We start from the raw sequence: 13,159 nt of genomic DNA on the forward strand, positions 1-13,159 counted from the left end.
GTGGAAGAAAATAATAAGTAAAAATTTTAAAGTTCATATTTACATTTTTCATGATATTGAAAAGCAATAATTTTGCTTGGTGGTTTAAACAAAGCAAAAACTCCAGTCTACATGTTGAATAATAACTGTTTATTTCTCACAGTACTCGATGTAGCTGAGTGATGTCAGTAACTGTTAAAGAAAGCATTAAGACTGTGTATATAAATATAGATTTTAAAAAAATTTTTATTGGTATGCATGTTTGAGAATATTCCAGCAATCATCTGATTTAATATTTGCTAAATTATGAAATAATTCTACCAGTACTGCTAACTGTCTTGGACTGATATTGATGCTATTCCTTTTTTTCTCCAAAGACCCACCTTCTACTTGACTCCAAAATGCTTACAATTGTGGCAGCCTCTTACAGAATGGAACCATTCTTTTTTTTACTAAGATGTAGAAGATTGTTTTAATGGAATAGAGCTTTGAAAAGGATTGCATGTTTTGGAGTCATTACCAAGATTTTTAATATCAATGCTCTTAAAATTTTTTTTTTTACACAGACAGAGAGAGTCAGAGAGAGGGATAGATAGGGACAGACAGACATGAACGGAGAGAGATGAGAAGCATCAATTATCAATTTTTCGTTGGGACACCTTAGTTGTTCATTGATTGCTTTCTCATATGTGCCTTGACTGTGGGCCTTCAGCAAACCGAGTAACTCCTTGTTCGAGCCAGTGACCTTGGGTCCAAGCTGGTGAGCTTTGCTCAAACCAGATGAGCCCGCGCTCAAGCTGGTGACCTCGGGGTCTTGAACCTGGGTCCTCCGCTTCCCAGTCCGACGCTCTATCCACGCGCCAGGCTTAAAAAAACTTCTTTAAATGAACTTCAGTTAGTTAAAATTTAAGATTACCTTCTAAAGTTTCAATAAAGTTGTCATAAAAATTTTGGGAATTCACCATATGTTAAAACTTGGTTCCTTTTCCCCCATTATTTTAACACTTTGTACCAAACAGCATGAATTTATAGTGTGAAAGCTAGTAGACACAATTGTAAGTCATCTGTTGAATAAGCTCTTTGGACTGCTACTCAAATACTCCATTCTGTTCTATCCCAAATTGTTTTATGCTGTGAATAGTGGGTTTGTAACTAAAATGTATGAGAGTGGAGTTAAAATTACCAGTAAAATACATTTCCTATCAAATATTTAATTTGCAAGGCTATTATATGATTAAGTATAGATACTATAATCAGCACATGGTAAACTATTTTTTCCTCTGCCTACTTTTTATCCTTGTTGATCATTAATATATTCATGGCACCCTTTCAAGTCACCTTTGATTAGTAACTTCAATGAGAATATAGATCCATATCATCTTTGTAGTGGGGAGAATGTTTTTTTTTGTTTGGGATGGTGGGGGACATGGGTGAAGTTGAGGAGGACAATAGGTTTGTTTTTTTCTGGCTGCTTATTATTGCTAAGAAACATTCCTATTCCTATTGCATACACCATATCTCTCAAGGATTAGAAAGTTTGATATTTAAAAAAAAATTCAGAAAAATGTGACGGGAAAAGTTGTAGTAAAAAATATTTAGGAGATGAAGGATTTAAACACATCTCCTTCTTTTAGTTGTAATGAAAATTAAATTTACATTTTAAAATAAGCAGTTTCACATTTACATTTTTGAAAACATCTACCCAGTCTACCAATTTATAAGTAAACCCTTTTAATAAGGAGGTATTTGTCCAGAGAAAATGAGCATTTTCTTTATTATCCCAGGATAAGTGACTTAATGATTATCTAGTGCTGTTTTAGTTTTCAAATTTCAAAAGCTCACAAGTTTTAAAAAAGATTTTAACCTATGATTATTTTAAGTGGCAGAATTATCTCGTGTTTAACGACTTAATACTGTGCCTCATTTATTACCTACTTATTTGTTATCATTTGTACATTCACTAAATTTAATCAATATTGAAATCCTGTAACATGTTCTAGGACAATATTTACTTATTTATATAAGGTATATTCTGGAATGGAAGTCTCCTTATGTAGTTGCAGGAAAGCTTTGTTTAACTTTTCTATTTTATTGAACTTTTGGGGTGACATTGGTTAATAAAATTACATAGGGTTTCAGTGGTGCAATCTATAATACATCATCTGTATATTGCATTGTATGTTCACCACCCTTAGAAGAGAGTATTTAATGCTATATAAAGATAACAATAGAGAAAAGCTTATATATTTAAGGCTTTTTAAAAGTATATTTAGCATATGCTCAGAAAAGGCCTTGAGGATTATGAATGAAAATGTTTGTAGTGATTAACCCTAAGTGGTGTGCAAATGGGTGACTTTTGTTTTTTTGCTTCCCTGTATTTTACTACATTTCTTCAGAATACATGTAAAGAGCAAAAATAATAAAGTAACTTATAAGGTTACAGTTAAAATTTTGCCTTTAAAATATGTATTTAAGGGTTCTATTTTGGCATGTAAGTTTAATTAGTGATTTTTTAAAATAATTAAGGGAAAATTAAGCACTTAATATTTCCGTCTCTTAGGTTTATGCTGGGAACCGTTGTTGATAGGTTCATTCTTGTTTTTAAATTGGTGTAGATCAGGGTTAGTCAACCTTTTTATACCTACTGCCCATTTTTGTATCTCTGTTAGTAGTAAAATTTTCTAACAGTCTACCGGTTCCACAGTAATGGTGATTTATAAAGTAGGGAAGTAACTTGACTTTATAAAATTTATAAAGCAGAGTTACAGCAAGTTAAAGCGTATAATAATAATTACTTACCAAGTACTTTATGTCGGATTTTTGCTAAGTTTGGCAGAATAAATCTTTATAAGACAACTTACTATAGTTAAATCTATCTTTTTATTTATACTTTGGTTGCTCTGCTACCGCCCACCATGAAGCTGGAACACCCACTAGTGGGCATAGGGACTAGGTTGACTACCACTAGTGTAGATGTTACCGACAACACAGAAAGCTTGATTTTCTTTTTTAGTAAGAAAACTTGATAACAGGGTACAATATCAGGAGTTACCACACTGTATGAATTTATAAACTCAAAGCACTAAGAGTAAAACTGGATGTTAGTTCCCCTTTCATCAAACTTGTTCTTCATATTTACCCATGAGTGTGTCCTTTCTTTATGGTTTCCTGTGTCCTTTAGAAACACTGATTATTGTGATGTGAGAAATCTGATGTTCTTCCTATTATCTTACTATTCTTAAATGTATATAGTAAAGAGCTTTATTATGCCCTCAAGTTTCTAGATTAACATGCGATAATTGATCTTGAAGTACTTGTTCCTCCTATTCCTATGATCATAGAGTTTCAGCTTTTTTCAAACACTTCATGAGTTACTTAAGATGAAATACTTTATCCAGTAACACCCCATTGACCGCTGACATACCATACATAAAGTGTATTTGCAGTTAACTTTAACTTAGGACAGAGTACCAGTTAAAGATTAAAATTTCTTGGAAAAAAGTTGAATATTGTAGGTAAATTTAAGAATGGGTTTAAGACGGATTTATGTGCCAGTTCATTTTTCTTTGTTTACTGTCTCATCCTCATTTTCTTCCAGCACTCACCATGATTTGTGACCTGGTACATTCCTGATTGGGGGCATATAATATTGATAATTAACAAGATGAATCTCTTGGTTTCATGTTTAGTATAAACTTAGGCCACAAACATCTAATGGAGTCATGAGTAGAAAATAAGATAAAAGAAATTATTGCAGACATTTAACTTTTAAATTGCAGACTATCGGTGGTCCATGTCAAGTCATAGTTCACAAGTGGGAGACTCATCTACAACCACGATCAATAACCCCTTTAGGTATGGGCATTAACTGCATCTGTTTGAGGCATATGCATAAAGTTACTAATATGCTGCACATGGCTTAGTGGGATTTAATACATTTTTATTTTAAAGTTTAAGGTCACTTTTCACTTAGCATATCATGAGTCTTTCAAAACTAAATAATTCTTACTTGCCTTTCTTTATAAACTTTATTAGAAATGCTTGCCTAGTTATTTTTATTTTCTTGGGTTAAATTAATTTATTATAGAATATTTTCATTTGGAGTAATTACAAAGTAATTTATAAAGTAACATTCTCCTTTGCTGAGCATCCATGGCTTTATTTGATTACTTGCTCAGAGAGCTTAGAAAACATTTGAGGAAAGAATTAATTCAAAACAAAGATTCTTAAATTTTTAACTTTCAATAGTAAGAATAGAACAAGTTATTCTCTACTGCTCACAAAAATTAGGGGATATTTTATTGCTTCATATACACTTTGAAATATCCCCTAATTTTTGTGATCAGAAGATTGGTTCTGTGTGTTTTTTTAAACTAGTAAATACTTGAATAAACTTGTATGAATAAATTCAAATTTCTTGGTTGTAGCAGACATTTTTCTCCTAATTTACTTAAATACCTTGCTGGCTATATTAAAATTGATATTCAGATAGTTTTTTTTTTTAAAGTTATTCAGTTTTCTTATGTCTAAAACTGGCATTTCTCTTCATACAAATATTTTCAATTTCTTTTCCATGCTAAGATTAGAATTTGAATTTCATTTCACACACATTGAATTATCCACTTGGATTCATCTGTAAATTGACTCAATGCTGAGAAATGCACCTTTCAGTTTCTAGTGAAAATTAGAATGTAAAGGTAATTAATGGCTTTCTAGTTACCAGTTTAGAAAGTAGTGAGAGATTCTGCTTTATCCTGTAGTATGGACGCATCTTATTTAAACATATCTCATTCCATCCTCTTTATTGGACTTTCTTTTTATGTGTTATATTTTTGATAGTGTATTAAGAAGTTTTCTGATAGCATCTTCAGAATTATAATAGTTCTGTACTGAGGTTGGAAATTATTAGGTATTGAATATTTAAAAATAATTTGCATTTTAAAGTATCTTGCAGTTAAGTATATTTTATTGTGAGAAGTGGGATCATTTTGTTTCTGATCTTTTAAAAAGAAATTTATACTTTTGGAAAAATAGAAGTTCTAGATTTAAGAGCTGCGTGAAAACTATCAGAATCTTCATTTGGGAACTATCACACTTATTTTGACAAATATTTCAGACTTATGTTTAAAGTAAACTGGGAAGGGAAAGAGCAGAGAATTAGTATGTTACTTAGCAGGTAGGGCTTAACAGCCTAACTTATTCAGTTGAACTTTCTGTTAGAAGGGCATGTGCTAGAACTTACTCTCTTGGTAGTTCCTCACAGCTCTGAGTATACAGGTAAGTTTACGTTGTTTGTAAAGCTTTCAGCTGGCAATGGAGAATAGTTGAGATTTGAGGAGAATTGCATTTTAGATAAGTTCAGAATATATACTACATAAGAATAAGCATTTTAATTGTGCCAAGACCTTTGGTTTGAAAAATGAACCGGGAGATATTGTTGTCTAGCAACCTGTCAGTCTCACACATTGGTGGGTGTAGAAGTTTGTCCCAGTTGCCTCTAGAGCACCTGTCTGAGGAGTTTTCTTTCTCTTCCTTCTAATGTCATGAATAATTACAAAATAGGTAAGAACTGTTAGTGTTTGATAGCCTTCTTAAAAGGGAATTCTTTATTGAGGGCTACAATAATTATGCTTATTCATTTTGGGCTGCTTTTAAATTTTAGATTTCATATTTTAAAGAAACACTTAAGGTGGGAAATCAATTGTTTATTCTTTATACATCATGAATTTTAACTAGGTTTTCTATTTTCCTTCAATTCTAGAAAATGAAATTATTATTGACGACGGACAATTTGGAATCCACAGTAAGACCAACTTTTAAAAATTTTTAATGATATGGTTGAACTGTTATATAACATTCATTAGAAACAGATAGCATAGAAAACTAGAATAGGGAAGTAAGACAGTGTGATACTAAAAATAGAGGCTAAATGTAAGAAACAAATAACATTCTCTTAAATAATAGTTTCCAATACAGGGTAAAGCAAAAGTAGGTTTACAGTTGTGAGTACGCAAAACAAGAGTTTATTCTTGTTTTATTATTTATTAATTATTGTATTATTTCCATATGAACAAGTGTGAATCTACTTTGCCCCACCCAGTGTAATTCTTATGTATTAAAATTTCATCCTTTTGGTTTTTGACAGGTAATTTTAGATAAGTGATAAAATAATTTTTTAACAGTATTGTGTCTGAAAATATTAATAGCTTTAAACATTTAAGGTGTGAAATGTGACTATTAAGGTAAATTTGCTTATTGTGTATGTTTATGTGTATACTTAAAGTAAAATCCAGATTAAGCAGAATGTTTTAGTAATTCTGGCTCAGTTGGTAACATTTACTTACACTATATTAGAAAATCCTTCTACCTCTGAATATGTTGAAAATGTTACGCATTTGTATAACACTTCTGCTTCAGTGAACACTTTATTTTGAGAATTCAAGTTTTCAGTGACTCGAGTACTTACAGTTGTCAGCGTTATCAGCGTTGTGCTAAACTGCATTTTCACTTTGAATACTTTACTGTAGGAGTCGGACAGTGCAGAGGGGTGGGCAGAATGTGCGCTTGTGCTGACCGAACCAGAGATAAATTGCTGATAACCAGTTTGCTTTCCTGTCCAGAACAGGAAGGGACAGGTCTGAATGTTTGGGCTGTGGTTTTACTAGGGACATATGTTAATACACTTTAGTAAATGTACATGCTTTGGCAATGTTTAGACAGGAATTTGGATTTTATTTGGGGTTATTTGTATTACACCATAAGATAATCTAAAATACTTGAATAGCTTTAATGTTTAGTGTTTTATAGTCTTATCCTCTTTTATTTACAAAAGATGATATTTATGCTACATGTTTTGGAGAGCTTTCTTTATGGAGGAATAGTTTTCTCATTTCTTCCACTGTAATGCTTGACATTGTATGCCTCTATTATATGTTAATTACTATGTATGGTTATAAATGCATGGAAATTGTTGTTCTAAATCGGGTCGGAAACATATGGCTCGCAAGCCAGATGTGGCTTTTTTGATGGCTGCAGCTGGCTCGCAGACAAATCTTTAATAAAAATAATAATAATGTTAAAATATAAAACATTCTCATGTATTACAATCCATTCATTTCCTACTGCTCGTGTTCATGGTTGCTGGTGGCTGGAGCCAATCACAGCTGTCCTCTGGGACAACACCAAATTTTTATTGGATAATGTGTAACATACACGGTCATTGTATGGCTCTCACGGAATTACATTTTAAAATATGTGGTATTCATGGCTCTCTCAGCCAAAAAGGTTCTCGACCCCTGTTCTAAATTCAGCTTTAGTTAACTTTTAGGATGGAAAGCCATTTCTCTAACTTTGTCCATTTCTGAAAAGAGATGATAGTGGTTTCTCATTATTTTTATAATTTGCTAATTATTAAGCATTTTTAAATTATATTTCTAAGGAGAAATGTTTCTTGATTTTTTGTTTGTTTGTTTAAGTCCTATTTAGAAAGTTAGGTCCTAAACAATCAATAGCTCTGTAGTATTATGGGAAATGTATTACCTATGTTAGTAGGAGACTTCAAGTTAAACAGTAATAATACAATGTTATCACAGTTGTGCAATTTATGGCAGAAGATGTAAATGTGAGAAGATAGAACTGACTCACAACTTTACTCTTACAGTCTCATATCTCATTCCTCAGCACTAGTGTTATAACTATTCAATAGTTTCAGCTGAATAAATATTTCATGTGAAGCTTTAGAAGTTTAACAGTAATCTACAATGGAACAACTATAGGTTAGAAGCCATCTTGGAATGTGTATTCTTTCTGAAATGGATTTATGTTACTTTGATAATGAATTTAGTAAGAAAATTCTTATTTACTTAAATTGTTAAACTATGGCTATTGTTAGCATTCATTTCATTTTTCCCCCTTCATATAAAAGTTATTTTTCAATGACAAATTTAAGACTACCTATGTATTTGTCTTGGAAAGAAATACCAGTGACATATAATTGGAGTGTATTAAAATCTGAATGTTAACTAGAATTGTTAGCATATATTGTACTTACTGGGTTGTTTATAAAATATGTATAATAATTACTGTTCTTCCCTATTTACTTGCCAGATGGTGTTGAGACTTTGGATGCAGGTTGGCTGACATGTCAGACTGAAATAAGATTACGTTTGCATTATTCTGAAAAGCCTCCTGTCTCAATAACCAAGAAGAACTTAAAAAAATCTAGATTTAGGTATGACCACACGTATTTGTTATTTAGGCCAAGCTTATATATCTGTGTAGTTTATTATACCATTTAAAATTTCTTAGTGTAGCAATAAATTGCTTGTATTAAAATTGATAAAAGAGAATGGTTTTGTGCTACATGAGGGCAGAATGGCATAAACAGAAAATGATTGTTGGAAATACCCTTCAGTGTCCTAAACTTTTTTGTAGTTTAAAAATGAAAACCTTTCTATGAGGAAAGGTAGCAGTTATTATAGCAGCTCCATCTTAGTTTCTTTTTAATCCTATATTAATTTAAGAAGCAGATGCAAGGCTTTGTGTGAATAGCTAAATAGTGAGTAATTTTATTTTTCTGTAATGCCATCATACGGTATATACCTATGAGTGAGCTGGCTTCTCAGTGCCCCAAGCAGCTCTGTCACTTGGATGCAGTTCATAATGATACTGCAGTTCAAAAATCCATAACTATTTTACCATAACTGCTTAAGTAATATACTACTTATCCCAGTCATAAAATGTGTAAGGGAGAGGGGATGTAACACTTCATAGTTATTTGCATTGGCTGTTCTGAAAGTGAGTAAAGGATTTTGGGTGTACCTTGTCTCTGTGCATTTCTAGGCCTCTGCTTGGCTTCAGAGAAACCGAGGTAATTGGACCACATGGTTGATCTGCAAGATCCATTTGACTGCAAAGATTCTCTGACCAGTTAGTCATATATAATTGAATATTTTATCTAAATGTTAAAAGAAGCAAATAAACTCTGTAACAGCTATAAAGTGTCTCATTAGTGTAAGACTTGAAATAAAAATAGCAGTAGGAGATAAAGCCTTGGTTGGTTGGGCTAATTAGGATTTTTCCCTTGACTGTAGTTAAGAAAGTAACAGAAAGTAATGGTTGGGGTTCTGATTGGTATGCAAATATATAACTGAGTCCTATTCTGTTCTTGTTTATAGAAATTACTGAGTGTTTGTATATATTATAGTATTGTTTAGGCTTAAGTTGGAATATTTTTTTATAACCATACTTAGTTGGCCTCTACAACTTAGTAACTGATTGCTATTGAAATAATCATGCGTAGCTAGAAACTGGTCTTCTTTTCCTTTCCCTAAATTTTTATTAGTGATAGATTATTAAACCTTCCTGGGGTAGGAAATAAATTTATCTGAAAGGAGATAAGGACTTCCAAATTTTGTAACAGCTTATCCATTTGAAATAAAACACTAAACATGCTCTTTCATCTTATTACCATCAAATTTTAAACACAAGTTTTCCTTTCAGTTGACTCCAGCAGTAAGTGGAAAGCAGTATCTCTTAATGATAGACTATAACATTTATATAGCTGTTTGAAGGAAACCTTTAACAAATAAATTCTTTCATAGATCTCTTTGAATGTGAATTTTCTTCTTCTTTTTTTCTTTTTTGGTAGGTGCACATTGCCGTTGACAGAATAGCCTTTTTATCCCGTGCCTTTCTTGTCTGTTCATTGTTGTCCATCTGTGGTCTTTCTTCATATACAGGGAGTCATTGGGTTACAACACAGTTCTGTTTTATGACAGTGACATAACCTGAATTTTGGTGTAAGTTGAAACACACCTTAGCCTAAGTCACTTACCTATCCTAACACAGTTGTAAAATCATTAGTCGTGGATTAATCTGCGGGCCGCACAAAATTGTTCGGCGGGCCGTGAGTTTGAGACCCTTGACACAACTAAGTCACAGAAAAGGGGAAAGGACATAAATATACTATACTGTAGTAACAAAGAAAATGACAAAAAATGAGTGTAGGAAAAAAAAACCCTTACCTTTATTCCTGTGGTTGGTTTGCACATTGGAAGGGCCATTACAAGGTGGGAGAGAGTGACCTATTGGGAGGAGGAAGCTGGAGAGGCAGGAGAACCTGCAGAAGGTGCTGGAGATACTGGGTCAGGTGAATCAGGATTGCCTGAGGACCATGCAGGAGACGCTGGAGATGATTCTACCTGTACTACAGGTGTTTCATCTCAAGAAGCAGCTGATGTAGAGGGTGCAGGCCTTTCTGCCTTCTTAGAGAATTGTTCCAGGCTAGTCTGGATGTTTGATGACTTTTTCTCTTCCAAAATCTGCCTGTAGCATTGCAAGGCATCCATAACAGCTCTATAGACTTACTGAATCTGTCATCGCTGGGGTCCTCAGCCTGAAGTTTTGCCTACCCATCCTCTACCGTAGTAAAACCTCCTGCTAAACCCTTGGTAGTAAATTCTCTTGGGTTCTGGGGTTCCTATCTCTTCCTCTTTGGTCAGCTGCTTCTCCAGCTGAATGAGGTGCTCAGCAGACAGCTCCTCTCCATGTGATGCCAGTAGCTCTGACTTTTGTTTAGGAGCCACGATAAGGGCCAAAAAGTCCCATACAAAACAACACAAATGGAACACTTGTGCTTTTAATAGTCCAAAATGTTGTGGGTAAGTGTACTAGAGGACCCGACTCCCTTACTCGTACACTGTGTTACTGCATATTCTTTGGCTCTGCACAAACTATCAGTAGTTTGCCCACATAGTCTGTAAGTAAGACGCTAATAGCGTACGCCAAAATACTCAGGTCTCAATTTTTTAAAGTTTTTATGGGAGTGAGCATCATAAACTCGAAACGTTGTATGTCGTGACTGTCGTAACCCGAGGACCCCCTGTATCCTGGTAGAGAATGTTTCTTCCTTCAGCTTCACCAACAGAATCAGTTGTTTAGAGCTATTCTTAAGAGCTTGGTTTATGAGAAGAGATGATGATTTTTGTTTGGATTATTGAAGTACTACTTTTGATTTTATAGTATGATTACAGAACAGTATTACTAATTGAATAATCTATATAGATGTTCCCTCTGGGAGACCTCAGAATTATGTGGGTATGAGACAAGGCTCAACAATAGTTGGAGGCAGGAGGTCATGCAGAGAGAGCTGGCCCCACTAATACAATTTCATTATTTGTATTATGAATCAGATCCCATTTAAACCTAGAATAGAAAGTTTGTAGCTCCACTGTTACTCTATCCCAGCAATTTTCAACCACTGTGCCACAAGAATTTTTAAAATATGTAATACCTTACTATTTAAGATTGGGGCACTGATCTCTTTTCTCTTGGACTGTCAAATTAAAAAATGACAACAGCCAACACAACAATTGCCATCTGGTATGAATGAATCAAAATTATAACTATTTTTGTGTGTGTGAGATTGACAAAAAATATATTTTTGTGTGTGCTGCTGCAGAATTTTAGTATTTAGCTTATGTGTGCCATGCAATGAAAAAGGTTGAAAGTCACTGCCCTGTGCACTAACATTGCTTCCTACATTAATAGTGTTAAAATCGTTGAAGCACATTTCAGTTGGTGCAAGAAATTTCAGGAATTGAATATTTTTTGGCATTACAAGTGCTCTGTGCAAGTAATTGCCTTTCATTGGGAGTAGACTAGTCTCTATGCCCTATGGCTTGGGTAATTGGTCTTTGTTTTCATTGCTGTGAGGCTTATAAGAGTTTAGATACTCTTAGTTTATTTGTTGTTTCATTTAAAATGTACATTTATATAAATATATGCACTCACGCACGCACACACACACACACACGTAAGAAGATGCATACTTAATACAATGTTTTTCTCTAATGATGTGCTTTTCACAAAGTACCCTGACTCACTATGTTAAATTAGAAGAAGAAAGGGGTCAATTTTGAGTTTACAACCTTCAACTAACAGTCTTTTAATGCACATTAACAATTGGTTCAGTTTGGGGCTGATTTTATATATATGTATCTGTAAAACTTCTCAAAAGAAATTGAGGTAGCCAGTTATAAATAACATAATAAAAGTACCTTTAACTGATTTTTTTTACCTCCCCCACCTTTCCCACCACCTCCACCTCTACCTCCACCACATCTGCCACCTCCTTCACCACCGCTTCTTAACTCATTTTTTAAAAACCAAAAAATTAAATAAAAACAACCTTAAGCATAATAAGCATTTATCTCATTTTAATATTTTACAGAACTCTATGTAGCTTAAAACATCAGTATTTGGTAAAATATAGCTAACGCCTTAACCTGTAGTATGTATAGTCTTTAAGGGGGGCAAAAGTAGGCTTACAGTTAGTTGTCCATATGGAAAATAATACAGTAATTAATAATAACATAAGAATAAACTGTTTTGCATGCTCACAACTGCAAACCTACTTTTGCCTCACCCTGTATTTTGTTATTTGAAGATTTTGCATATTCAGGGAGCACTTCTAACATTTAGGTAACACTTGTATGAGTTCCTTCTGTTCCACTTTGTGCATCTCATTATTTTTTACTTTTGTTTAGGGTAAAACTGACACTAGAGGGTCTCGAGGAAGATGACGATGATAGGGTGTCTCCCACTGTTCTTCACAAAATGTCCAATAGCCTGGAGATATCCTTAATAAGTGACAATGAGTTCAAGTGCAAGCATTCACAGCCGGAGTGTGGGTACGGCTTACAGCCTGATCGTTGGACAGAGTATAGCATACAGACAATGGAACCAGATAACCTGGAGCTAATATTTGATTTTTTTGAGGTGAGTAATTCTTTAACTTGAGGGGGTTGAGAAAGAATGCAGGGATGAGTTTATTTTCACACTGATTTTTATTGTAGTCTAATTTGTGTAAACCATGATTTGTACAGGATTTTAGATGTTTTAATCCTATGCATTTTAGCAGGCTTAAAAAAACTTAGTGTTGATGGATTCAAGTACTATTAAGAATATCATTAATGCTTGACTGGTGGTGGTGCAGGGGATAGAGCAGTGGTAGTCAACCTGGTCCCTACCACCCACTAGTGAGCGTCCCAGCTTTCATGGTGGGCGGTAGTGGAGCAACCAAAGTATAAATAAAAAGATAGATTTAACTATAGTAAGTTGTTTTATAAAGATTTATTCTGCCAAACTTATCAAAAATCCAACATAAAGTACTTGATAA

General features: G+C 33.6%; 1 protein-coding gene across 3 annotated transcripts in view; it reads left to right on the forward strand.

Moving 5' to 3' along the window:
* The window catches only part of GPCPD1 (glycerophosphocholine phosphodiesterase 1), a 53,449-nt gene that overhangs the window by 16,567 nt on the left and 23,723 nt on the right, over nt 1–13,159 (forward strand). For all 3 annotated transcript variants that reach the window (XR_010751741.1, XM_066387234.1, XM_066387235.1), the window contains exons 5-8: nt 3,759–3,834; nt 5,741–5,782; nt 8,086–8,209; nt 12,528–12,759. Coding sequence is in view for 2 of the 3 variants with exons in the window: in XM_066387234.1 (XP_066243331.1) it covers nt 3,759–3,834; nt 5,741–5,782; nt 8,086–8,209; nt 12,528–12,759 (474 nt within the window). In the remaining variant the exon portion in view is untranslated. The remainder of the gene's footprint in view (nt 1–3,758; nt 3,835–5,740; nt 5,783–8,085; nt 8,210–12,527; nt 12,760–13,159) is intronic.

Source organism: Saccopteryx leptura, chromosome 5 (assembly GCF_036850995.1).
Source record: "Saccopteryx leptura isolate mSacLep1 chromosome 5, mSacLep1_pri_phased_curated, whole genome shotgun sequence".
Lineage (NCBI taxonomy): Eukaryota > Metazoa > Chordata > Mammalia > Chiroptera > Emballonuridae > Saccopteryx > Saccopteryx leptura.